The sequence below is a fragment of the Scyliorhinus torazame genome, chromosome 8 (genome assembly GCF_047496885.1).
Source record: "Scyliorhinus torazame isolate Kashiwa2021f chromosome 8, sScyTor2.1, whole genome shotgun sequence".
In the NCBI taxonomy this organism is placed as follows: domain Eukaryota; kingdom Metazoa; phylum Chordata; class Chondrichthyes; order Carcharhiniformes; family Scyliorhinidae; genus Scyliorhinus; species Scyliorhinus torazame.
In genome coordinates this window covers 281,895,873-281,923,408 of record NC_092714.1, presented here as the reverse complement: position 1 = coordinate 281,923,408, position 27,536 = coordinate 281,895,873, and the positions used below count along the sequence as shown (strand labels likewise).

Here is a 27,536-nt window from a genome sequence, read left to right as displayed (position 1 = left end):
GATTCCTTTAGATTGTAAAATTTACAGATGTCACTTCACTATTGAGGAGAGCGGAGGGGGAAACCCAATTTGTTCAACATCTGTTGGAGATATTACCAGAGTATATATTTAATGGTAGTTACTGAGAAGTTGCAGAGAATATGTGCGTGGATTTGTGAAGGGTAAGTCATGCCTGATCAATCTGAGTTTTTAAAAAAAGTGACTAAAGTAGTTAACAGGGAATGCCATTGGATGTTATTTATATTAACTTCCAGATGTCATGGAGTCATAGAATTTACAGTGCAGAAGGAGGCCATTCGGCCCATCAAGTCTGCACCGGTCCTTGGAAAGATCACCCTACCTAAGCCCACACCTCCACCCTATCCACGTAACCAGTAACCCCATCTAATTGTCTTTGATTAAAATTCCTCGAGACATTGCTAACTGAAGTTTACGCCCACAGAATTGAAGAGAACTTATTGATCCGATTAGAAAATTGGGTGAGGTTTATAGATGGGAGCTTCCCTGGTTGGAGGGAGTTCGAGGAGAAGTTTGAGTTGACGGGAGGGAATGGGTTTAGATATCTGCAGATTTGGGATTTTTTGCGAAGGCAGATTCCAACCTTCCCTCTCCTACCGCCACGTGGAATACAAGATCGGGTAATTATTAGAGTATGGGTGGGAGAGGGGAAGGTCTCGGATATCTATAAAGAACTTATGAAGCCAGAGGAAACGCAGACAGAGGTGCTAAAGTACAAATGGGAGGAGGAGTTCGGGGGAGAGATAGAGGCAGGTCTCTGGGCGGATGAGTTAAGCAGGGTCAACATGTCCACATCATGCACCAGGCTCAGCCTGATACAATTTAAGCCCCCAAAATCAGAGACCTGAGTCAATGACATGGCCGGGTTTCTCAGTCTTGAGAAAATCAAGTTCGCCCTAAGAGGGTCAATGCTGGGGTTCGTCCGGAGGTGGCAGCCGTTTGTCGACTTCTTTAGAGAAAATTAACTGTCAGCCGGAGGGGTTAGTCTAGATTACTGTTTTAGGAAGGTGGGACCTGTGAGGGAGGTAGAGGATCTTTGCACTTTGTTTCTAGTTGTTTGTATATGGTTTACCATTGCTGTTATAAAATCACAAATGCCTTAATAAAATATTTTACAAAAAAAAAGAAAATTGGGTGAGTTGCAAGAAGCGTGTAGGGATTAAGAGCTCAAACTCTAATTGGTACGATGTGTCTAGGTCCTAGTGGGATCGTATTGGGGCCTCAATTCATCATAACCCCACCTAACCTTTTTTGGACACTAAGGGCAATTTATCATGGCCAACTCACCTAACCTGCACATCTTTGGACGGTGGGAGGAAACTGGAGCACCCGGAGGAAACCCACACACACACTGGGAGAACGTGCAAACTCCACACCGACAGTGACCAAAGCCAGGAATCATGGAGCTGGGTCCTCAATTCATCATATTTATTAACGACTTAGGGGATGGCTTCAAGCGCTACATAGGGCAGGGTTTTATTTAGGAGGCTTTGTGTTCCCCCTTTGGCTGATGCCACTCCCTCTGGACCAGAAGCTCTGGGTTCAAGTACAACATCAGGAGCTGAGGGCCAAGCAAGAAGTGTTCATAAGATGATTCAATGAGCTAATAATCAGCTCGGGAATCCTTCCCCCACTCTAAAGGGAAAAATGTGTGCGAAGATATGCTGAAATTTTTTTTTTCCAATGACTGGCAACAGTTTGAGTAATGTCACTGCATTGAACTTCATGTGACATTCTTTCACCCATTTTTAACATGCAGTCGGTCATCCTTGAGTCCAGAACTTCTCTTCATCACTATCTACACTGTTGCCAAGTGTATAACCTTTTCCCTAAACCTGAGTCTAATCCATTTTCAAAATTGAAAAGCTGGAGACTGGAAAGAAAGGTAGCACAGTTGCTTCACAGATCCAGGGTCCCAGGTTCGATTCCTGGCTCTGGTGACTCTGCGGAATCTGCACATTCTCCCTGTGTCTGCATGGTTTTCCTCGGTTTCCTCCCACCGTCCAAAGATGTGCAGGTTAGGTGGGTTGGCCATGCTTGTTTAAGGGGCATCTTGACAAATACATGAATAGGATGGGAATAGAGGGATACAGACCCCGGAAGTGTAGAAGTTTTTAGTTTAGACGGGCAGCATGGTCGGTGCAGGCTTGGAGGGCTGAAGGGCCTGTTCCTGTGCTGTACTTTTCTTTGTTCTTTGTTAATTGCGCTTGGTATCGAAAAAAGGTTAGGTGGGTTTACGGGGATAGGGTGGAGGTGTGGGCTTAAGTAGGATGCTCTTTCAAAGGGCCGGTGCGGGCTCGATGGGCCAAATGGCCTCCTCCTGCGCTGTAAATTCTATGAAAGGAGAAAGTGGCGGCATGCTGGTGTCATGAAACCTGCTGTAGCTCCTGACACATGTATGCCACCTTTTTATAGCCGGTGTCCCTGAGGTAGAACTTGTAGGAGGTAGTCCTGTGACATAAATAGAATGTGACAGGCTTGTTTTGTTTACATTGCTTCAAGGGGTAACCACCCCATTATCACTAACCTTTCAGTCTGTTTCAAGCTGTATGTTTTGGGTCTCAGGTGGATCGCTATCAGTTAAAGAACGGTCGCCATATCATTGTTCTTGCTGAGGGCCGTTTGGTGAATCTTGGCTGTGCAATGGGCCATCCCAGCTTTGTAATGAGCAACTCTTTTACCAACCAAGTTCTGGCACAGATCGAGCTGTGGGCCAACCACGGCAAGTACTCAGTGGGCGTACACTTCCTGCCAAAGAAGGTGAGATCTGTCTTTTAGCTGAATCCAGAGACACATTTTATTTCTAGATTTTAATTTGTTAAGTTAGGTTTTCTTATGACTTTTTAAATCTGCTCATAGCTGCTTTAGATATTGGAATATGGAAAATGCTTGAATTTTTAAAATATTCCTCAGCTTTTATCTCGACTGTTTCATGTAACATTAACATTTGAAATGCAGTATCTGCTAAATGATAGATAAATGGGGCAGCCAACGTGCACATAAGCAGTAATGAAATGTATGGCCGCCTAATCCATTTCAATGCCTAACTTTGAGGGAGGTGGTTTGCCTGATTGAATCATAGAATTTACAGTGCAGAAGGAGGCCATTCGGCCCATCGAGTCTGCACCGGCTCTTGGAAAGAGCACCTACTTAAGCCCACACTTCCATCCTTTCCCCGTAACCCAGCAACCCTGCCTAACCTAAGGGCAATTTGTGCATGACCAATCCAACTAACCTGCACGTCTTTGGACTGAATAGTGCCATAGGATCCTCAGACCCCTGATCTATTGTGGTAAAGTGGGCAGGGTTGCAAAGCAGCTTGGCTTGTAAATCAGAAAACATATTTGAGTCTCATTCAAAACTGTTGCTCCTATCCTGTTTCACACTGGGGAAGGTTTCCACTAACCTGGGAATCGAACCTGGGACCATGGAGCTGTGAAGCAACTGTGCGAACCACTGTGCTGCCTATCAACTGACATTTGAAAGTCTCCCACATGCCGAATGTTGATTTCCCCCCAAACAGCCTCGCCCAGTCAACACACTCCAGATCCTGCCTAATGCTGTTGTAATGAGCCTTCCCCCAGTCTAACACCTTCACCTGAGGACCACTCTTGTCCTTCTCCATAAGCAGCTTAAAACTTACAGAATTATGATCGCTGTTCCTGAAATGATCTACTGAAACTTTGATCACCTGGCCGGGCTCCTTTCCCAGCACCAGGTCTAATATGGCCCCTTCCTGAATTGGGCTATTTACATATTGGTTCAAGAAACCCTCCTGGGTGCTCCTTACAAATTCTGCTCCTTCCATGCCCCTAGCAGTAAGTGTGTATAGTCAGTATAGGGAAAGTTAAAATCACCCATCACAACAACCCTATTGTTTATGCATCTTTCCAAGATCTGTCTGCTTATCTGTTTCTTTATCTCCCCCCCCCCCCCCCCCCCCCTTCCTATTCCCGAGCACCACACAGATTGCCTTGCTACCTGAACCCTCCAACGTGTCCTCCCTCGGCACAGCTTTCATATTCTCCTTAACCAATAATGTAACTCTCCCACCCCTTATGCATTCCCCTCTATCCTGCCTGAAGCTTCTAAATCCTGGAATGTTTAGTTGCCATCTATAACGCTATAGTTAGAGTACTTTAGATGGGTCCGTTTCTGTCGAATGTGTGCTGGAGGGTTTCCTGACACAGTATGTAGATAAGCCAACAAGAGGCGAGGCCACATTGATTTGGTGCTGGGTAATGAACCAGGACAGGTGTTAGATTTGGGGGTAGGTGAGCACTTTAGTGATAGTGACCACAATTCGGTTACGTTTACTTCAGCGATGGAAAGGGAGAGGTATATACCGCAGGGCAAGAGTTGTAGCTGGGGTAAAGGCAATTATGATGCGATTAGGCAAGACATAGGTTGCATAGGATGGGGAAGGAAACTGCAGGGGATGGGCACAATTGAAATGTGGAGATTGGTCAAGATGCAGCTACTGCGTGTCCTTGATAAGTATGTACCTGTCAGGCAGGGAGGAAGTGGTCAAGCGAGGGAACTGTGGTTTACTAAAGTAGTTGAATCACTTGTTAAGAGGAAGAAGGAGGCTTCTGTGAAGATGAGACGTGAAGGTTCAATTAGGGCGCTTGAGAGTTCCAAATTAGCCAGGAAGGATCAAAAGAGAGACCTAAGAAGAGCCAGGAGCGGACATGAGAAGTCCTTCGCAGGTAGGATCAAGGAAAACCCTAAAGCTTTCTCTAGATATGTCAGGAATAAAAGAATGACTAGGGTAAGAGGAGGGTCAGTCAAGGACAGTAGTGGGAAGTATTGCGTGGAGTCTGAGGAGATGGGAAAGGCGCTAAATGAATATTTTGTCAGTATTCACACAGGACAAAGACAATGTTGTCGAGGAGAATACTGAGATACAGGCTACTAGACTAGACTGGTTTGAGGTTCTTAAGGAGGAGGTGTTAGCAATTCTGGAAAGTGTGAAAATAGATAAGTCCCCTGGGCCGGATGGGATTTATCCTAGGATTCTCTGGGAAGCTAGGGAGGAGATTGCAGAGCCTTTGACTTTGATCTTTATGTTGTCATTGTCTAGAGGAATAGTGCCAGAAGACTGGAGGATAGCAAATGTTGTCCCCTTGTTCAAGAAGGGGAATAGAGACAACCTCGGTAACTATAGACCAGTGAGCCTTACCTCTGTTGTGGGCAAAGTCTTGGAAAGGATTATAAGAGATAGGATTTATAATCATCTAGAAAGGAATAATTTGATTAGGGATAGTCAACACGGTTTTGTGAAGGGTAGGTCGTGCCTCACAAGCCTTATTGAGTTCTTTGAGAAGGTGACCAAACAGGTGGATGAGGGTAAAGCAGTTGATGTGTATATGGAATTCAGTAAAGCGTTTGATAAGGTTCCCCATGGTAGGCTATTGCAGAAAATACGGAGGCATGGGATTCAGGGTGATTTAGCAGTTTGGATCAGAAATTGGCTAGCTGGAAGAAAACAGAGGGTGGTGGTTGATGGGAAATGTTCAGCCTTGATTCAATTACTAGTGGTGTACCACAAGGATCTGTTTTGGGGCCACTGCTGTTTGTCATTTTTATAAATGACCTGGAGGAGGGCGTAGAAGGATGGGTGAGTAAATTTGCGGATGACACTAAAGTCGGAGTTGTGGACTGTGCGGAAGAATGTTGCAGGTTACAGAGGGACTTAGATAAGCTGCAGAGCTGGGCTGAGAAGTGGCAAATGGAGTTTAATGCAGAAAAGTGTGAGGTGATTCATTTTGGCAGGAGTAATAGGAATACAGAGTACTGGGCAGAGGGTAAGATTCTTGGTAGTGTGGTTGAGCAGAGCGATCTCGGTGTCCATGTACATAGATCTCTGAAAGTTGCCACCCAGGTTGATAGGGTTGTTAAGAAGGCGTACGGTGTGTTAGCTTTTATTGGTAGAGGGATTGAGTTTCGGAGCCATGAGGTCATGTTGCAGATGTGCAAAACTCTGGTGCGGCCGCATTTGGAGTATTGCGTGCAGTTCTGGTCGCCGCATTATAGGAAGGCGTGGAAGCATTGGAAAGGGTGCAGAGGAGGTTTGTCAGGATGTTGCCTAGTATGGAGGTAAGATCTTATATGAGGGACGGCTGAGGGACTTGAGGCTGTTTTCATTAGAGAGAAGAAGGTTAAGAGGTGACTTAATTGAGGCATACAAGATGATCAGAGGATTGGATAGGGTGGACAGTGAGAGCCTTTTTCCTCGGATGGTGATGTCTAGCACGAGGGGACATAGCTTTAAATTGAGGGGAGATCGATATAGGACAGATGTCAGAGGTAGGTTCTTTACTCAGAGAGTAGTAAGGGTGTGGAATACCCTGCCTGCAACAGTAGTGGACTCGCCAACACTAAGGGCATTCAAATGGTCATTGGATAAACATATGGATGATAATGGAATAGTGTAGATGGGCTTTAGAGTGGTTTCACAGGTCGGCACAACATCGAGGGTCGAAGGGCCTGTACTGCGCTGTAATGTTCGATTCTGTTCTAATCCTGTCCCTCTTTCGACCAAGTTTCTGTAATAGCAACAACTCCATAATTGCACTACCCAATGCTCCCGGATGCAAACCTAACCTTGCTAACCTTTCCTCGTAAGACAACCTGCCCATTCCTGGTAAACTTCCTCTAAACTACTTCCAACGCATTTACATCTTTCTTTAAAAAAGAACAATACAGAGGGTAGCACGGTGGCGCAGTGGTTAGCACTGCTATCTCGGCGCCGAGGTCACAGGGTCGATCCCAGCTCTGGGTCACTGTCCATGTTGAGTTTGCACATTCTCCCCGTGTCTGCGTGGGTCTCACTCCCACAACCCAAAGATGTGCAGGGTAGCTGGATTGGTCACGCTAAATTGCCCCTTAATTGGAAAAAATGGGGTGCGATTCTCCACTCCAGCGCCGGTTGGGAGAATCCCCTGGGTCGCCAAAATTTCCCGCGATGCCGGTCCGACGCCCTCCCGCGATTCTCCCAAGCGGCGGGAACGGCCCCGTCGAGTTCCGCAGGCCGGAGAATCGCCTGAGACACCCAAAATGGCGATTCTCCGGCCCCCCTGCTATTCTCGGGCCCGGATGGGCCGAGCAGCCAGCCCAAAGCGGCGGGTTCCCCCCGGCGCCGTCCACACCTGGTCGCTGCCGTCGGGAACAGCGCGGGAACACTGGGGGGGCGGCCTACGTGGGGGGGGGGGGGGGGGGGGGGGGGATTCTGCACCGGGGGGTTCCTCAAATGTCTGCCCTCAGATGGAATGGCCGAGACGCTGCGGAACTTGTCCCAGTCGCAGGTGGGCATGGCTGAGGCAGTGCAGAGCATGGCCCAATCACTGAGGAGCATCGCCGAGTGCGTCAAAACAATGGTGCAGACCATGGGGAACCGCCAGAGCTGACAGAATCAAATGATGCAGGGGCAGTCGGGGCTCGAACCAGCTGCCCCGCTGTACCGAGGTGAATCCCACGGCCCTATGGGCACCGATCGGGAGGAGGGGGCGCTGGGCACCAACCCGGACCCATTCCATGGAGTAGCGATGGTGGCCATCAGCTCCCCAGAGTTCCACCCCTCTGATGAGACCGCCTCTTGCTCCCAGAACAGGGAGGCCTGGTTGTGCATCTTCCGCCAAGTGAGCCTGGGTCCTCCAGCCCCAGAGAATACCCGCCATGGGCATCGAAGGCCATGGGACATGGTAAGCAGCTGGCTGCCTCCACCTCAAGATGGGCATCCTGGGGATACACCTAGACGTAACAGTAGAGAACAAAGCACATTGAGGATCAGTAGGCACTGGGGGAGGGGGAACTGTTACACACAATAAACACCCTTGTGCAGAGCCAGAATGATGCCTCGTCACTTTTTCCGCAATACGGATATGCCCAAAACATGTGGACATGATTCGCAGGCCCTCCCGCACACCGCCCGCCCCTATCCTCCACCCCTTCAAAGAACCTGCTCATACCGGCCACAGTCATATACGCCCTGTGGACCACCTTAAATTGTATCAGACTAAGCCTGGCACACGACGAGGACGTGTTAACCCTACTCAAGGCATCCTCCCACAATCCCGCCTCTAATTCCTTGCCCAACTCTTTCTCCCACTTTCTCTTCACCTCCCCTATTGGGGTTCCCTCCCATTCCATGAGCTCTTTATAAATTTATGAGACTTTCCCCTCCCCCACTCCCGTTTTCGACACCTTATCCTGTACCCCCTGGGGTGGTAGGTGCGGAAAGGCCGAAAGCTGCCTCCGAGCAAAGTCCCTCACCTGCAGATAGCAGAACCCATTCCCACCAGGCAGCTCAAACTCTTCCTCCAAGCACGGAAAGCTGCCGTCAATAAACAGGTCCCCAAACCGCTCGATCCCAGCTCACAGCCACCATCCAAGCCCCCCGGTGCACACTGATGATTGCCACAAATTGGTGCCCATACCGACGCCCCTTCCCCTCTCATATGCTTCTGCCACTGTCCCCACGCCCTCAAAGCCGCCACTTCCGGGCTTGTGGAGTACCGGGCAGGTGAGAACTGCAGAGATGCTGTTACCAGTGCCCCGAAACTTGTGCCCCTACATGATGCCGCCTCCACCTGCTCCCACACCGACTCCTCCCCCAACTACAAAGAACAAAGAACAAAGAAATGTACAGCACAGGAACAGGCCCTTCGGCCCTCCAAGCCCGTGCCGACCATACTGCCCAACTAAACTACAATCTTCTACACTTCCTGGGTCCGTATCCTTCTATTCCCATCCTATTCATATATTTGTCAAGATGCCCCTTAAATGTCCCTATCGTCCCTGCTTCCACTACCTCCTCCGGTAGTGAGTTCCAGGCACCCACTACCCTCTGCGTAAAAAACTTGCCTCGTACATCTACTCTAAACTTTGCCCCTCTCACCTTAAACCTATGCCCCCTAGTAATTGACCCCTCTACCCTGGGGAAAAGCCTCTGATTATCCACTCTGTCTATGCCCCTCAATTTTGTAGACCTCTATCAGGTCGCCCCTCAACCTCCTTCGTTCCAGTGAGAACAAACCGAGTTTATTCAATCACTCCTCATAGCTTATGCCCTCCATACCAGGCAACATTCTGGTAAATCTCTTCTGCACCCTCTCTAAAGCCTCCACATCCTTCTGGTAGTGTGGCGACCAGAATTGAACACTATACTCCAAGTGTGGCCTAACTAAGGTTCTATACAGCTGCAACATGACTTGCCAATTCTTATACTCAATGCCCCGGCCAATGAAGGCAAGCATGCCGTATGCCTTCTTGACTACCTTCTCCACCTGTGTAGCCCCTTTCAGTGATCTGTGGACCTGTACTCCTAGATCTCTTTGACTTTCAATACTCTTGAGGGTTCTACCATTCACTGTATATTCCCTACCTGCATTAGCCCTTCCAAAATGCATTACCTCACATTTGTCCAGGTTAAACTCCATCTGCCATCTCTCCGCCCAAGTCTCCAGACAATCTAAATCCTGCTGTATCCTCAGACAGTCCTCATCGCTATCCGCAATTCCACCAACCTTTGTGTCGTCTGCAAACTTACTAATCAGACCAGTTACATTTTCCTCCAAATCATTTATATATACTACAAAGAGCAAAGGTCCCAGCACTGATCCCTGTGGAACACCACTGGTCACAGCCCTCCAATTAGAAAAGCATCCCTCCATTGCTACCCTCTGCCTTCTATGGCCTAGCCAGTTCTGTATCCACCTATCCACTTCCTGATCATTGCTATGTTTGCTGCCTAATAGTAGTTCCTGAAACTCGATAGTGCCAGCCCCCCCCTCCCCCTCCAGCAACACCTTTACCTGCGGGGGCTTCCTGCCCAGACAAACCCATAGATCAGTGTTCACCCCCTTTTTAAAAATTAAAAAAAAAAGCCTTCGGGATAAAAATAGACAGGCACTAAAATAGAAGCAAAAACCTCAGGAGAACCATCATCTACACGACACCACACGTGTAGTGTCTCCCACCCTCCTCTAACCTAACAAAAAGACTCGGTGCTGTGAGCAGGCAAGCTATTTACTTTTTTTTTCTTTTTTACTGGGAGACTAAGTAGAGGTGATGGCGGCTAGGGCAGTGGAATGTTCCTCCTGCAGAATGTTCGAGGTAAGGGAGACCACCGGTGTCCTTGCTGACTTTGCCTGCGGGAAGTGCAGCCATCTCCAGCTCCTCACAGACAGTGTTGGGGAACTGGAGCTGGAGCTGGATGAACTGAGAATCATTCGGGAAGCTGAGGGGGTGATAGAAAGAAGCTCCAGGGACATAGTTACACCTGAGAACAAAGGTAGCTGGGTAACAGAGTGGGAAGAGGAGGAAGCAGTCAGTGCAGGGATCCCCTGTGGTCGTTCCTCTCAACAATAAGTATACCGCTTTGGATACTATTGGGGGGGGGGGGGTTTCCTAGCAGGGGTAGGCTGCAGTGACCGGGTCTCTGGCACGAGATCCAGCTCTGGGGCTCAGAAGGGAAGGTGGGAGATTAGGAGAGCACTAGTGGGGACTCAATAGTTCGAGGTACAGACGGGCGAGACTCTCGGATGGTTTGTTGCCTCCTGGGTGCCAGGGTCCATGACGTCTCTGATCGTGTCTTCAGGATCCTTAAGGGGGAGGGGGAGCAGCCAGAAGTCGTGGTGCACATTGGTACCAACAACGTAGGTAGGAAAAGGGGTGTGGAGGTAATAAACAAGTTTAGGGAGTTAGGCTGGAAGTTAAAAGCCAGGATAGACAGAGTTGTCATCTCTGGTTTGTTGCCAGTGCCACGTGATAGCGAGGCTAGGAATAGGGAGAGAGTGTAACTGAACACGTGGCTGCAGGAATGGTGTAGGAGGGAGGGCTTAAGGTATTTGGACAATTGGAGCGCATTCTGGGGTAGGTGGGACCTGTACAAGCAGGACGGGTTGCATCTGAACCAGAGGGGCACCAATATCCTGGGAGGGAGGTTTTCTAGTACCTTTTGGCAGGTTTAAACTAATTTGGCAGGGGAATGGGAACTGGATTTGTAGTCCAGCAACTAAGGTAGTCGACATTCAGGATGCCAAAGCGTGTAATGAGGCAGTGGGGAAGGGAACAATGACAAAGGAAAGTACTTGCAGGCACAGAGATGGGTTGAAGTGTGTATACTTCAACGCAAGAAGCATCAGGAATAAGGTGGGTGAACTTAAGGCATGGATCGGTACTTGGGACTACGATGTGGTGGCCATCACGGAAACTTGGATAGAAGAGGGGCAGAAATAGTTGTTGGAGGTTCCTGGTTATAGATGTTTCAATAAGATTAGGGAGGGTGGTAAAAGAGGTGGGGGGGTGGCATTGTTAATTAGAGGTAGTATAACAGCTGCAGAAAGGCAGTTTGAGGAGGATCTGTCTACTGAGGTAGTATGCGTTGAAGTCAGAAATAGGAAAGGAGCAGTCACCTTGGGAGTTTTCTATAGGCCCCCCAATAGCAGCAGAGATGTGGAGGAACAGATGGGGAAACAGATTTTGGAAAGGTGCAGAAGTCACAGGGTCGTAGCCATGGGTGATTTCAACTTCCCAAACATTGAGTGGAAACTCTTTAGATCAAATAGTTTGGATGGGATGGTGTTTGTGCAGTGTGTCCAGGAAGCTTTTCTAACACAGTATGAAGATTGTCTGACCAGAGGGGAGGCCATATTGGATTTGGTACTTGGTAATGAACCAGGGCAAGTGATAGATTTGTTAGTGGGGGAGCATTTTTGAGATAGTGACCACAATTCTGTGACTTTCACTTCAGCAATGGACAGGACAAGGTTTACAATTGGGGGAAGGGTAAATACGATGTTGTCAGACACGAAGTGCATAAGTTGGGAACATAGGCTGTCAGGGAAGGACACAATTGAAATGTGGGACTTGTTCAAGGAACAGATACTGCGTGTCCTTGATATGCATGTCCCTCTCAGGCAGGGAAGAGATGGTCGAGTGAGGGAACCATGGTTGACGAGAGAGGTTGAATGTCTTGTTAAGAGGAAAAAGGAGACTTATGTAAGGCTGAGGAAACGAGGTTCAGACAGGGTGCTGGAGGGATACAAGATAGCCAGGAGGGAACTGAAGAAAGGGATTAGGAGAGCTAAGAGAGGGCATGAAAAATCTTTGGTGGGTAGGATCAAGGAAAACCCAAAGGCCTTTTACACATGAGAAATATGAGAATGACTAGAGCGAGGGTAGGTCTGATCAAGGACAGTAGCAGGAGATTGTGTATTGAGTCTAAAGAGATAGGAGAGGTCTTGAACGAGTACTTTTCTTCTGTATTTATGAATGAGAGGCGCCATATTGTTGGGGAGGACAGTGTGAAACAGACTGGTAAGCTCGAGGAGATACTTGTTACGAAGGAAGATGTGTTGGGCATTTTGAAAGACTTGAGGATAGACAAGTCTCCTGGGCCTGACAGGATATATCCAAGGATTCTATGGGAAGCAAGAGATGAAATTGCAGAGCCGTTGGCAATGATCTTTTCGTCCTCACTGTCAACAGGGGTGGTATCAGGGGATGGGAGAGTGGCGAATGTCGTGCCGCTGCTCAAAAAAAGGACTAGGGATAACCCTGGGAATTACAGGCCAGTTAGTCTTACTTCGGTGGTACGCAAAGTAATGAAAAGGGTACTGAGGGATAGGATTTCTGAGCATCTGGAAAGACACTGCTTGATTAGGGATAGTCAGCACGGATTTGTGAGGGGTAGGTCTTGCCTCACAAGTCTTATTGAATTCTTTGAGGAGGTGACCAAGCATGTGGAAGAAGGTAAAGCAGTGGATGTAGTGTACATGGATTTTAGTAAGGCATTTGATAAGGTTCCCCATGGTAGGCTTATGCAGAAAGTAAGGAGGCATGGGATAGTGGGAAATTTGGCCAGTTGGATAACGAACTGGCTAACCGATAGAAGTCAGAGAGTGGTGGTGGATGGCAAATATTCAGCCTGGAGCCCAGTTACCAGTGGCGTACCGCAGGGATCAGTTCTGGGTCCTCTGCTGTTTGTGATTTTCATTAATAACTTGGATGAGGGAGTTGAAGGGTGGGTCAGTAAATTTGCAGACGATACGAAGATTGGTGGGCTTGTGGATAGTGAGGAGGGCTGTTGTCGGCTGCAAAGAGACATAGATAGGATGCAGAGCTGGGCTGAGAAGTGGCAGATGGAGTTTAACCCTGAAAAGTGAGGTTGTCCATTTTGGAAGGGCAAATATGAATGCGGAATACAGGGTTAACGGTAGGGTTCTTGGCAATGTGGAGGAGCAGAGAGATCTTGGGGTCTATGTTCATAGATCTTTGAAAGTTGTCACTCAAGTGGATAGAGCTGTGCAGAAGGCTTATGGTGTGCTAGCGTTCATTAGCAGAGGGATTGAATTTAATAGCCGTGAGGTGATGATGCAGCTGTACAAAACTTTGGTAAGGCCACATTTGGAGTACTGTGTACAGTTCTGGTCGCCTCATTTTAGGAAGGATGTGGAAGCTTTGGAAAAGGTGCAAAGGAGATTTACCAGGATGTTGCCTGGAATGGAGAGTAGGTCTTACGAGGAAAGGTTGAGGTTGCTAGGCCTTTTCTCATTAGAACGGAGAAGGATGAGGGGCGACTTGATAGAGGTTTATAAGATGATCAGGGGAATAGATACAGTAGACAGTCAGAGACTTTTTCCCCAGGTGGAACACACCATTACAAGGGGACATAAATTTAAGGTGAAAGGTGGAAGATATAGGGGGGTATCAGAGGTAGGTTCTTTACCCAGAGAGTAGTGGGGGCATGGAATGCACTGCCTGTGGAAGTAGTTGAGTCGGAAACATTAGGGACCTTCAAGCGGCTATTGGATAGGTACATGGATTACGGTAGAATCATAGAACTCATAGAATTTACAGTGCAGAAGGAGGCCACCCGGCCAATCGAGTCTGCACCGGCTCCTGGAAAGAGCACCCAACCCCACACCCCCACCCATTACCCAGTAACCCCACCCAACACTAAGGACAATTTATCATGGCCAATCCACCTAACCTGCACATCTTTGGACTGTGGGAGGAAACCGGAGCACCCGGAGGAAACCCACGTGCACACGGGGAGAAGGTGCAGACTCCGCACAGACAGTGACCCAAGCCGGGAGTCGAACCTGGGACCTTGGAGCTGTGAAGCAATTGTGCTATCCACAATGCTACCGTGCTGCCCAATGCTGGGGTGTAGATTGATTTGTTCTTAATCTAGGACAAAGGTTCAGCACAACATCGTGGGCCGAAGGGCCTGTTCTGTGCTGTATTTTCTATGTACGAAGTCTTACAACACCAGGTTAAAGTCCAACAGGTTTGTTTCGATGTCACTAGCTTCCGGAGCGCTGCTCCTTCCTCAGGTATTTTCTATGTTCTGTGTTCTATCTTTACCGTCTGCAGTGACAACGGGAGCACATCCCACCTTCTGAAGTCCCCCTTCATCTGCTCCACTAACTGAGCCAGACTGTTCCCACTCCCACACCACCTGGATACCCAAATTCTGAAAACGCCCACCCACCACCTTTAACGCCCCCCACCCCCCCATGCCAATCTCCTCTCCTGCCCCCTCACCTGAATTGCAAAGACCTCGCTTTTGCCCATATTCAATTTGTACCCTGGAAAACGGCTGAATTCCCCTCGGGTCCCCATAATCTCTCCAACCGCACCCCCCCCCGGTACTATCCCCTGCCAGACCCTCAACGGTCTCGGCGCCATTGCCAGTGGCTCTATAGCCAAGGCAGACAACAGTGGGGAGAGTGGACATCCCTGCCTCGTCCCCCGGTGCAGCCTAAAATAATCCAAGCTCACTCGGTTCGTCCGCACACTAGGCCACTGGTGCTTGGTACAGCAACCGGACCCAGTCCACAAAACCTTGCCCAAACCCAAATCGCCCCAGGACCTCCCACAAGTACTCCCACTGCACATCAAAGGCCTTTTCTGCATCCATGGCGACCACCACCTCCACCTCCCTTCGGAGGGCATCATCATCACGTTTAGCAGCCTTCTGATGTTAGCCGTTAACTGCTTCCCTTTCACAAACCCTGTCTGGTCCTCCTCTATCACCCCTGGCTCTCAATTCTCTATTCTCGAGGCCAAGACCTTGGCTAGCAGCTTGGCGTCTACATTCAGAAGGGAGATTGGCCCGTACGACCCTCGTTGTTCCGGGTACTTATCCCACTTCCGGATAAGAGAAATCAAGGCCTATGACATTGTTGGAGGGGGGTTACCCCTCAAAGAACAAAGAAATGTACAGCACAGGAACAGGCCCTTCAGCCCTCCAAGCCCGTGCCGACCATGCTGCCCGACTAAACTACAATCTTCTACACTTCCTGGGTCCGTATCCCTCTATTCCCATCCTATTCATGTATTTGTCAAGATGCCCCTTAAATGTCACTATCGTCCCTGCTTCCACCGCCTCCTCCGGTAGCGAGTTCCCGGCACCCACTACCCTCTGTGTATAAAAATAAAAAACTTGCCTCGTACATCTACTCTAAACCTTGCCCCTCTCACCTTAAACCTATGCCCCCCTAGTAATTCACCCCTCTACCCTGGGGAAAAGCCTCTGATTATCCACTCTGTCTATGCCCCTCAATTTTGTAGACCTCTATCAGGTCGCCCCTCAACCTCTGTCGTTCCAGTGAGAACAAACCGAGTTTGTTCAACTGCTCCTCATAGCTAATGCCCTCCATACCAGGCAACATTCTGGTAAATCTCTTCTGCACCCTCTCTAAAGCCTCCACATCCTTCTGGTAGTGTGGCGACCAGAATTACACACTATACTCCAAGTGTGGCCTAACTAAGGTTCTATACAGCTGCAACATGACTTGCCAATTCTTATGCTCAATGCCCCGGCCAATGAAGGCAAGCATGCCATCTGCCTTCTTGACTACCTTCTCCACCTGTGTTGCCCCTTTCAGTGACCTGTGGACCTGTACACCTAGATCTCTCTGACTTTCAATACTCTTGAGGGTTCTACCATTCACTGTATATTCCCTACCTGCATTAGACCTTCCAAAATGCATTACTTCACATTTGTCCGGATTAAACTCTATCTGCCATCTCTCCGCCCAAGTCTCCAAACAATCTAAATCCTGCTGTATCCTCTGACAGTCTTCCATCGCTACCTGCAATTCCACCAACCTTTGTGTCGTCTGCAAACTTACTAAGCCTCATTAAACTCCTTTTTCCAGCAAGGGCCCCAGCACTCCTGAAAACGTTTTATAAAACTCCACTGGGTACCCATCGGCTCTGGGGCCTTGCCCGGCTGCATTGCCTCCAGCCCCTCCAATACTTCAAAGAGCCCAATTGGGGCCCCTAGGCCCTCCACCAGCTCTTCTTCCACCCTCGGAAACCCCAAGCCCTCCAAAAACTGCCTCATCCCCTCTACTCCGGCTGGGGGTTCCGACTCGTACATCCTGCTATAAAATTCCTTGAACAACCCATTCACCCCCGCTGGTCCACGGCCGTGTTTCCCCCTCTATCCTTCACTTTCCCTATCTCACCTGTCGCCACCCCCCCCCCCCCCCCCCCCCCATTTCCTTAGGCTGGCAGGGAAGGACACAAGTGAAATGTGGAACTTGTTCAAGGAACAGGTGCTACGTGTCCTTGATATGTATGTCCCTGTCAGGCAGGGAAGAGATGGTCGAGTGAGGGGACCATGGTTGACAAGAGAGGTTGAATGTCTTGTTAAGAGGAAAAAGGTGACTTATGTAAGGCTGAGGAAACAAGCTTCAGACAGGGCATTGGAGGGATACAAGATAGCCAGGAGGGAACTGAAGAAAGGGATTAGGAGAGCTAAGAGAGGGCATGAACAATCTTTGGCGGGTAGGATCAAGGAAAACCCCAAGGTCTTTTACACATATGTGAGAAATATGAGAATGACTAGAGCGAGGGTAGGTCCGACCAAGGACAGTAGCGGGAGATTGTGTATTGAGTCTGAAGAGATAGGAGAGGTCTTGAATGAGTACTTTTCTTCTGTATTTACAAATGAGAGGGGCGATATTGTTGGAGAGGACAGTGTGAAACAGATTGGTAAGCTCGAGGAAATACTTGTTAGGAAGGAAGATGTGTTGGGCATTTTGAAAGACTTGAGGATAGACAAGTCCCCCGGGCCTGACTGGATATATCCAAGGATTCTATGGGAAGCAAGAGATGAAATTGCAGAGCCGTTGGCAATTATCTTTTCGTCCTCACTGTCAACAGGGGTGGTACCAGGGGATTGGAGAGTGGTGAATGTCGTGCCCCTGTTCAAAAAAGGAACGAGGGATAACCCTGGGAATTACAGGCCAGTTAGTCTTACTTCGGTGGTAGGCAAAGTAATGGAAAGGGTACTGAAGGATAGGATTTCTGAGCATCTGGAAAGACACTGCTTGATTAGGGATAGTCAGCACGGATTTGTGAGGGGTAGGTCTTGCCTTACAAATCTTATTGAATTCTTTGAGGAGGTGACCAAGCATGTGGATGAAGGTAAAGCAGTGGATGTAGTGTACATGGATTTTAGTAAGGCATTTGATAAAGTTCCCCATGGTAGGCTTCTGCACAAAGTAAGGAGGCATGGGATAGTGGGAAATTTGGCCAATTGGATAACGAACTGGCTAACCGATAGAAGTCAGAGAGTGGTGGTGGATGGCAAATATTCAGCCTGGATCCCAGTTACCAGTGGTGTACCGCAGGGATCAGTTCTGGGTCCTCTGCTGTTTGTGATTTTCATTAATGACTTGGATGAGGGAGTTGAAGGGTGGGTCAGTAAATTTGCAGACGATACGAAGATTGGTGGAGTTGTGGATAGTAAGGAGGGCTGTTGTCGGCTGCAAAGAGACATAGATAGGATGCAGAGCTGGGCTGAGAAGTGGCAGATGGAGTTTAACCCTGAAAAGTGTGAGGTTGTCCATTTTGGAAGGACAAATATGAATGCGGAATACAGGGTTAACGGTAGAGTTCTTGGCATTGTGGAGGAGCAGAGAGACCTTGGGGTCTATGTTCATACATCTTTGAAAGTTGCCACTCGGAAGTGGATAGAGCTGTGAAGAAGGCCTATGGTGTGCTCGCGTTCATTAACAGAGGGATTGAATTTAAGAGCCGTGAGGTGATGATGCAGCTGTACAAAACTTTGGTAAGGCCACATTTGGAGTACTGTGTACAGTTCTGGTCGCCTCATTTTAGGAAGGATGTGGAAGCTCTGGAAAAGGTGCAAAGAAGATTTACCAGGATGTTGCCTGGAATGGAGAGTAGGTCTTACGAGGAAAGGTTGAGGGTGCTAGGCCTTTTCTCATTAGAGCGGAGAAGGATGAGGGGCGACTTGATAGAGGTTTATAAGATGATCAGGGGAATAAATAGAGTAGACAGTCAGAGACTTTTTCCCCAGGTGGAACAAACCATTACAAGGGGACATAAATTTAAGGTGAAAGGTGGAAGATATAGGAGGGATATCAGAGGTAGGTTCTTTACCCAGAGAGTAGTGGGGGCATGGAATGCACTGCCTGTGGAAGTAGTTGAGTCGGAAACATTAGGGACCTTCAAGCAGCTGTTGGATAGGTACATGGATTACGGGAAAATGATAGTGTAGATTTATTTGTTCTTCAGGGCAGCACGGTAGCATTGTGGATAGCACAATTGCTTCACAGATCCATGGTCCCAGGTTCGATTCCGGCTTAGGTCATTGTCTGTGCGGAGTCTGCACGTCCTCCCCGTATAGTAAATCCACCCAGCGGGGGCATGATCCGACACTACCATTGCTGAGTACTTGGCATCCACCACCCCCGCCAACAACGTCCTATTGATGACACAAAAGTCAATCCGGGATACATTGTGTACATGGGGGGGGAAAAGAAAAGGTCTTCGTTCTCGGCTGCCCTAACCGCCACGGATCTACCCCTCTCATCTGCTCCATAAACCCTTTTAGTTCCTTTGCAGCCAGACACCTTCCCAGTTTCCGAACTCGACCGATCCAGCCTTGGATCCATAACCGTATTAAAGTCCCCGTCCCATCCCGTCCCCCATGATCTGCCGATGCGGGTACAGATCCGGGATCTTCCCCAATACTCGCCTCATAAACTCTACGTCGTCCCAGTTCCGTGCATAAATGTTCACCAGCACCACCGGCATCCCCTCCAACTTCCTGCTCACCATAACGTACCTGGCCCCCCGAGTCCGCCACTATACTTCCCACTTCAAATGCCACCTGCTTATTAATCAGAATCGCCACTCCCCTTGTTTTAGAATCTAGTCCTGAATGGAATTCCTACCCTACCCACTCCTTCCTCAGCCTAGTCTGATCCACTACTCTCGGGTGTGTCTCCTGTATCATTGCCACGTCCGCTTTTAAGCTTTTCAGATGCGTGAACACGCAGCCTTCTTGACTGGCCCATTCGACCCTCTCACATTCCATGTGATCAGCCCGGTTGGGGGTTGAGGGCACCTCTACTCCTCCCTTCCCACCCACCCCCCGCCCCTTGCCCCCTGCTGATCAACCATAGCCCTTCCAGGCCAGCCTCCAGGCCGCACCTCTTCAGGCCTGCTGTCGGGCGCCCACCATCATCGACCCTCACCCTTCACCAGTCCTTCCCCTGTCAGCAGATCTCTTTACCCCCCCCCCCAAACCCATAGCACACTCCCATCAACACACTTACAAACTGCTCACCCCCCACTGCACTTCCATGAACTAGCCTGCCCTGGTAGCCCCCGCCCATATGCCAAGCACTCTACCCCCCCCCCCCCCACTGATTGCCCACCCCCAGCTTAACCATCCTACCAGTGCAAACTTTACAATCCCTACCCAACACAAAGAAAAGAGCAACCCACCATCCCCCATCAAAAACAGACACACAGACCCCAAAGCCCAAAACACAGCTACATCCCCAAGGACAGTGCAAATGTGGTTCATACAAACCGGAAGAAAACCAAAATACAAGATAGGAACATCCCCTCCAGAGTTCAATGTCCTCATTCTCCTGCCAGTCTATTGTCTCTAATAAATTCCATCGCCTCCTCTGGCAACCAAAGTAGAGTTCCCGGCCTTCGTACGTTACCCACAGACGCGCTGGGTATAACATGCCGAGCTTCACCTTCTTAAAGAGGGCCGTCTTCACCTTATTGAAGCTCGCCCTCATTTTGGCCAGCTCTGCACCCAGGTCCTGATAGACACTCGGCTCGCTGCCTTCCCATGTACAGCGCCTCGCCTGCCTGGCCCACCTCAAAATCCATTCCTTATCCAGGTACCGGTGCAGTCGCACCACCATCGCCCTTGGCGGCTCATTTCTCTGCGGCTTCCTCCTCAGCGCACGGTCCACCTCCAAGGGCTGAGCAAACGTTCCGGCACCAGCAGCTTGTCAAACATCCGTGCCACATATGTACTGGCGTCCGCTCCCTCACTGCCCTCCGGCAAACCGACGATCCTCAAATTCTGCCTGCGTGATCTATTCTCCAAGTCCTCCACCTTCTTCTGCAGTCTCTTCTGTTGTTCTCTCATCAACCCCATCACCACAGCCATCGAGGTGAGCTGCTCATCGTACTCCCCCACCGCCGCCTCCCTCTTCCAGATCGCCTGGGCCTCTAACCTCATCTCCATGCGGTCGATCCCTGCCTTTATTGGATCCACCACCCTGGCCAGGTCCTCCAAGTTCTCTTTTCTGCTGGGCAAACCTCTCGTGGAGGAAGGTCAGCAACTACTCCATTGACCACTGGGCCGGAAGGCTCAGACCCTGCCCCTCCGCCATCTTCCCCCGTGTCGCAGGCACTGCACCAACATTTGACAATTGTTCCCTTTTTCGACCAATTCTGGTCCACAAATCCATAAACCGGTGGGCTAGTCCCTTCTTCCACCTTCCTGAACCTTATACCATCCCTCAGCGCCGCCGTTAGCCGGAGGAATGGTCCAAAAAGTCCACCATGAGCGGGGCCACCAAATGTGCGACTGCACACTCCATGGTCACCACCGGCCGTCCACGGTCCGCTTGAACTTGTCGGCAGCTCTGCTCTCACTGCAATCCTCAGGGCCCCAAACTCCACAGCTAGTTTATCTGCTAAGGACAAATGTGAGGTCGTGCATTTTGGAAGGTCTAATGCAGGTAGGGAATTTACAGTGAATGGTAGAACCCTCAAGAGTATTGAAAGTCAAAGAGATCTAGGAGTACAGGTCCACAGGTCATTGAAAGGGGCAACACAGGCGGAGAAGGTAGTCAAGAAGGCATACGGCATGCTGGCCTTCATTGGCCGGGGCATTGAGTATAGGAATTGGCAAGTCATGTTGCAGCTGTATACAACCTTAGTTAGGCCACACTTGGAGTACAGTGTTCAATTCTGGTCGCCACACTACCAGAAGGATGTGGAGGCTTTAGAGAGAGTGCAGAAGAGATTTACCGGGATGTTGCCTGGTATGGAGGGTATTAGCTATGAGGAGCGGTTGAATAAACTCTGCTTGTTCTCACTGGAACGACGGAGGTTGAGGGGTGACCTGATAGAGGTCTACAAAATTATGAGGGGCTTAGACAGAGTGGATAGTCAGAGGCTTTTCCCCAGGGTAGAGGGGTCAATTACTACGGGGCATAGGTTTAAGGTGCGAGGGGCAAGGTTTAGAGTAGATTTACGAGGCAAGTTTTTTTTTTTTTTTTTTTTTTTTTTTTTTTTTTTTTTTTATTTTTTTTTTTATACGCAGAGGGTAGTGGGTGCCTGGAACTCGCTACCGGAGGAGGTGGTGGAAGCAGGGACGATAGCGACATTTAAGGGGCATCTTGACAAATACATGAATAGGATGGGAATAGAGGGATACGGACCCAGGAAGTGTAGAAGATTGTAGTTTAGTCGGGCAGCATGGTCGGCACGGGCTTGGAGGGCCTGTTCCTGTGCTGTACTTTTCTTTGTTCTTTGATTTTTTTTTTTTTTTTAAAGGGGTTTCACTTCGATCGGGCAGATAAGCCCAAAGTGCCAGAGCCTACGCGGGAGCGACCCGAAATGTGGCTGCTACTCCCAGCTGCTGCACCCGAAGTCCCAACTGACCAAATTTAAAGTCCTCTAGAACTCTCTGCATGGCCTCTGTCCTGTGTATTCCTACAGCCTCTATCTCTGGTTTACAGCCCTCCACTAAACCACCTTGGATAGTAAAGCCATCAGCTGCCTTATTCCTATCCCCCTGCCCCACTTTTACAGTGTATTAAATTACATCCTATGCTAAATTTTTGATGACCTCTCCAATTGTTGCCCATGCTTCTTCGTTTCCTCCAGGAACACTGTCCATAAGACATAGGAGCAGAAGTAGGCCATTCGGCCCATTGAGCCTATTCCACTATTCAATCAGATCATGACTGGTCCAATAAAATCCTCAAATCCACTTTCCTGCCTTATCCCCACAACCATTGATTTTCTTTAATTAAAAATCTGTCTATTTCGGCCTTGAACATTTTTACTGTAAATGTCTATGAAAAATTGCTCCAGCTGTGTTTTAACATGCTATATTTCTAACTTTCAGCTGGATGAGGCAGTGGCTGCTGCACATTTGGAGAAGCTGGGAGTGAAATTAACCAAACTAACGCCAGACCAGGCGTCTTACCTTGGGGTTTCTGCGGATGGGCCCTTTAAACCACAGCATTACAGATACTGAACACTGCTAATTTCCATGAAAACCAAAGCATCGTAACATTCCTCTGAGGGGCTTGTTGGCATCGTGATGGATCTTCATTTGGAATCAAACAGTTACAAAGTCCCAGGAAAATTATTGATCTGTCTATAAGCAGCTATGAGCATTTAATCACCAAAGCATCTTCATTTTGTACCTGCACGAGGTTGAAATAAAATCCTGCTGAAACATTTGAGCTTTCCTGATTTTAAACTCTGAGATTTTCTTCCGTCACAGTTGTGTATAAATTCATTACTTAGTGTCGAACCTCGGTGTTGTTCAGTGGTTGTGGGTTTTATAGACGTTTGTTGTCACTTAAAATAAATAAATAACCTTTTATTGTCACAAGTAGGCTTACATTAACACTGCAATGAAGTTACTGTGAACTCCAGCGCCTGTTCGGGTACATGGTGAATTCAGAATTGAACCTGCGCTGCTGGCCTTGTTCTGCATCACAAACCAGCTGTCTAGCCCACTGAGCTAAACCAGCTTTCCTGTGGCTCAAACCCGACCACCCAGTGCCGAGGACTGAGCGTAGCACAGTCAGGGCTGGGGAGGTGCGGTTCTAGGTAGAATATGCTTGGCTGTAGACATGTAGCAATGTCCCTGTTCACATACATTGGGTGAGGCCAGAATCTGGTTCATCAGCAATGCCTTCTGTTGCCAGATAGCTTGAAAATGTTCTAGACTAACACCAAGAATAAGCATTTGGATTTTCAGAACATGGGTATCTTTTTCTTGGGAGAGTTTAAACTAACTTACCTGGGATGTTGGAAGCTGGAGATAATATCAGATAGGGATATCAAGGCACACACAATACTGGGAGAGAAAGCACTAGAACAGGAATAGGAAGTTAATAGGTGGGATCAGAGCAACGGAGAAAGTAATAAAGTCTAAATCAGGGTTACTGCATGTGTGAATTCCGTGTGGTAAATCAGGTAGGCGAGTTACAGGTGAAGATTGCTACATGAAAATATAATTCGTGGCGATTAAGCAGCCTGACTCAAAGAAGGGCATGACTGGGTGTTAAATATTCTTGGATCAAAGTTGTTCTGGAAAGGAGGAAAAGGGAGAGCGGTAGCAGTATTGATTAAGAAGTACATTGGAGAGGTGGTGAAAAGAGGATGTCCCAGAGGGATCAAGGACAGAAACAATTTAGCTTGAGCGAAGGAGCAAATATGGTGCAATTATAATGCTTCATAAATTATCATAGACTTTACAGTGCAGAAGGAGGCCGTTCGGCCCATCGAGTCTGCATCGGCTCTTGGCAAGAGCACCCTACCCAAGGTCAACATCTCCACCCTATCCCCATAACCCCACCCAACACGAAGGGCAATTTTGGACACTAAGAGCAATTTATCATGGCCGGTCCACTTAACCTGCACATCTTTGGACTGTGGGAGGAAACCGGAGCACCCGGAGGAAACCCACGCACACACTGGGGGGATGTGCAGACTCCGCACAGACAGTGAACCAAGCCGGGAATCGAACCTGGGACTCTGGAGCTGTGAAGCAATTGTGCTAACCGCCATGCTACCGTGCTGCCCTGGTCCACACTGGTCCAGTGTGAGGCTGTGTGGAGCTCACAGGCGTCCAGTGCCAAGCTCACTCGAGTCCAGTGTGCTATCCACAATGCTACCGTGCTGCCCAACTTAAGCTTAAGCTACACAGCCTTCACTTGTATACTTGATGTAGTCTAGACCACTGCGCAGTGGGAATGTTACAGAAGAACAAATATGCAAGGAAATTAGATGCAAACATTATTGAGAACTTACTGGGATAATGGTCATGTCAAAGGCAGAAGGAGGCAAGAGTTCCTCGAGTGTGTTCAGAAAAAAATTTGATATGTTTCCAGTCTAACAAGGAGGCAATGCTAGCCCTGCTTCTTGGGGATAATGTGGGCCAAGCAGATTGTCAGTGGGAGAACACTTATGGGACAGTCATCATTGTATCATAAGGTTTAGAATAACTATGGAAAAGCTTAAAGAATAATCTAGAGAAGGAATATTTAACTGGGTGAAAGCCAATGGGGTAAGGACGGATGTGGGCAAAGTAATTTGAGTCCCAGGTTGGCAGGAAAAACAGTAGCTAAACAATGGGCTACCTTCAAAAAATTCAGACACCGTCAACATAGTAACACAAAATAGGGGCAGGATGAGGCCATTTGGCCCATTGAGCCTGCTGTCAGTCATGGTCATCTAACCGGATAGCCTAATCCTGCTTTTTCCCCCATATCCTTTGATTCCCTTCGCCATATGTTCTATATCTACCGATTTGGCCTCAACTACTTCCTGTGGTAACAAATTCCACAGGCTGACCACTCTGGATGAAGAAATTTCTCCTCATCACTGTCCTAAATGGTCTCTGCCTCCCAGTCAGCCAATCCTCTATCCATGCCAGGATCTTACCCATAACACCATGGGCTCTTAACTTTTTTAACAGTCTCCTGTGCGGCCTTCTGGAAATCTAAATAAATCATGTCCACTTGTTCTCCTTTGTCTAACTTCCTTGTTACCTCCTCAAAGAACTCTTAACAGATTTGTCAGACATGACCTTTATTTATTTAAATTTCCAGAAGACCTTTTACAAGGTGTCGCATCGGAGACTGTAAAATAAGTTAAGAGCCCATGGTGTTAAGGGTAAGATCCTGGCATGGATAGAGGATTGGCTGACTGGCAGAAGGCAGAGAGTGGGGACAAAGGGGTCTTTTTCAGGATGGCAGCTGGTGACTAGTGGTGTGCCTCAGGGGTCGGTGCTGGGACCACAACTTTTCACAATATACATTAATGATCTGGAAGATGGAACTGAAGGCACTGTTGCTAAGTTTGCAGATGATACACAGATCTGTAGAGGGACAGGTAGTGTTGAGGAAGGAAGGGGGTTGCAGAAGGATTTGAACAGGCTAGGAGAGTGGGTAATGAAGCGGCAGATGAAATACAATGTGGAAAAGTGTGAGGTTATGCACTTTGGAAGGAGGAATTTAGGCATAGACTATTTTCTAAATAGGGAAATGCCTCGGAAAGTAGGAGCACAGAGGAGCTTGGGAGTCCTTGTTCACGATTCTCTTAAGGTTAACGTGCAGGCTCAGTTGGCAGTTAGGAAGTCAAATGCAATGTTAGCATTCATGCCGAGGGGGCTAGAATGTACTTCTGAGGCTGTATAAGGGATGTACTGAGGCTGTATAAGGCTCGTCAGACCCCATTTGGTGTATTGTGAACAGTTTTGGGCTCCGTATCTAAGGAAGGATGTTCTGGCCTTGGAAAGGATCCAGAGGAGGTTCACAAGAATGATCACTGAAATGAAGAGCTTGTCGTATGAGGAACGGTTGGGGACTCTGGGTCTGTACTCGTTGGAGTTTAGAAGGATGAGGGGGGATCTGATTGAAACTTACAGGATACTGCGTGGCCTGGATAGAGTGGACGTGGAGAGGATGTTTCAAAGAACAAAGAAATGTACAGCACAGGAATAGGCCCTTCAGACCTCCAAGCCCGTGCCGACCATGCTGCCCGACTAAACTACAATCTTCTACACTTCCTGGGTCCGTATCCCTCTATTCCCATCCTATTCATGTATTTGTCAAGATGCCCCTTAAATGTCCCTATCGTCCCTGCTTCCACCACCTCCTCCGGTAGCGAGTTCCAGGCACCCACTACCCTCTGTGTAAAAAAACTTGCCTCGTACATCTACTCTAAACCTTGCCCCTCTCACCTTAAACCTATGCCCCCTAGTAATTGACCCCTCTACCCTGGGGAAAAGCCTCTGACTATCCACTCTGTCTATGGCCTTCATAATTTTGTAGACCTCTATCAGGTCGACCCTCAACCTCCGTCATTCCAATGAGAACAAACCGAGTTTATTCAACCGCTCCTCATAGCTAATGCCCGCCATACCAGGCAACATTCTGGTAAATCTCTTCTGCACCCTCTCTAAAGCCTCCACATCCTTCTGGTAGTGTGGCGACCAGAATTGAACACTATACTCCAAGTGTGGCCTAACTAAGGTTCTATACAGCTGCAACATGACTTGCCAATTCTTATACTCAATGCCCCGGCCAATGAAGGCAAGCATGCCGTATGCCTTCTTGACTACCTTCTCCACCTGTGTTGCCCCATTCAGTGACCTGTGGACCTGTACTCCTAGATCTCTCTGACTTTCAATACTCTTGAGGGTTCTACCATTCACTGTATATTCCCTACCTGCATTAGACCTTCCAAAATGCATTACCTCACATTTGTCCAGATTAAACTCCATCTGCCATCTCTCCGCCCAAGTCCCCAAACAATCTAAATCCTGCTGTATCCTCTGACAGTCAGCGCTATCCGCAATTCCACCAACCTTTGTGTCGTCTGCAAACTTACTAATCAGACCAGTTACATTTTCCTCCAAATCATTTATATATACTACAAAGAGCAAAGGTCCCAGCACTGATCCCTGCAGAACACCACTGTCACAGCGCTCCAATTAGAAAAGCATCCTTCCATTGCTATTCTCTGCCTTCGATGACCTAGCCAGTTCTGTATCCATCTTGCCAGCTCATCCCTGATCCCGTGTGACTTCACCTTTTGTACTAGTCTACCATGAGGCACCTTGTCAAAGTCCTTACTGAAGTCCATATAGACAACATCCACTGCCCTACCTGCAGCAATCATCTTTGTGACCGCCTCGAAAAACTCTATCAAGTTAGTGAGACACGACCTCCCCTTCACAAAACCATTTTGCCTCTCACTAATACGTCCATTTGCTTCCAAATGGGAGTAGATCCTGTCTAGAAGAATTCTCTCCAGTAATTTCCCTACCACTGAAGTATGGCTCACCGGCCTGTAGTTCCCTGGATTATCCTTGCTACCCGTCTTAAACAGAGGAACAACATTGGCTATTCTCCAGTCCTCCGGGACATCACCTGATGATAGTGAGGATCCAAAGATTT

General features: G+C 48.5%; 1 protein-coding gene across 2 annotated transcripts in view; it reads left to right on the top strand.

The window, feature by feature from the left end:
* ahcy (adenosylhomocysteinase) overlaps nt 1–22,800 on the top strand; it is a 96,329-nt gene extending 73,529 nt beyond the window's left edge. For both annotated transcript variants that reach the window (XM_072515424.1, XM_072515423.1), the window contains 2 exons: nt 2,584–2,778; nt 22,463–22,800. In XM_072515424.1, the coding sequence (XP_072371525.1) occupies nt 2,584–2,778; nt 22,463–22,594 (327 nt within the window). In that variant the 3' untranslated portion in view covers nt 22,595–22,800. The remainder of the gene's footprint in view (nt 1–2,583; nt 2,779–22,462) is intronic.
* Nucleotides 22,801–27,536: the final 4,736 nt, after the last annotated feature.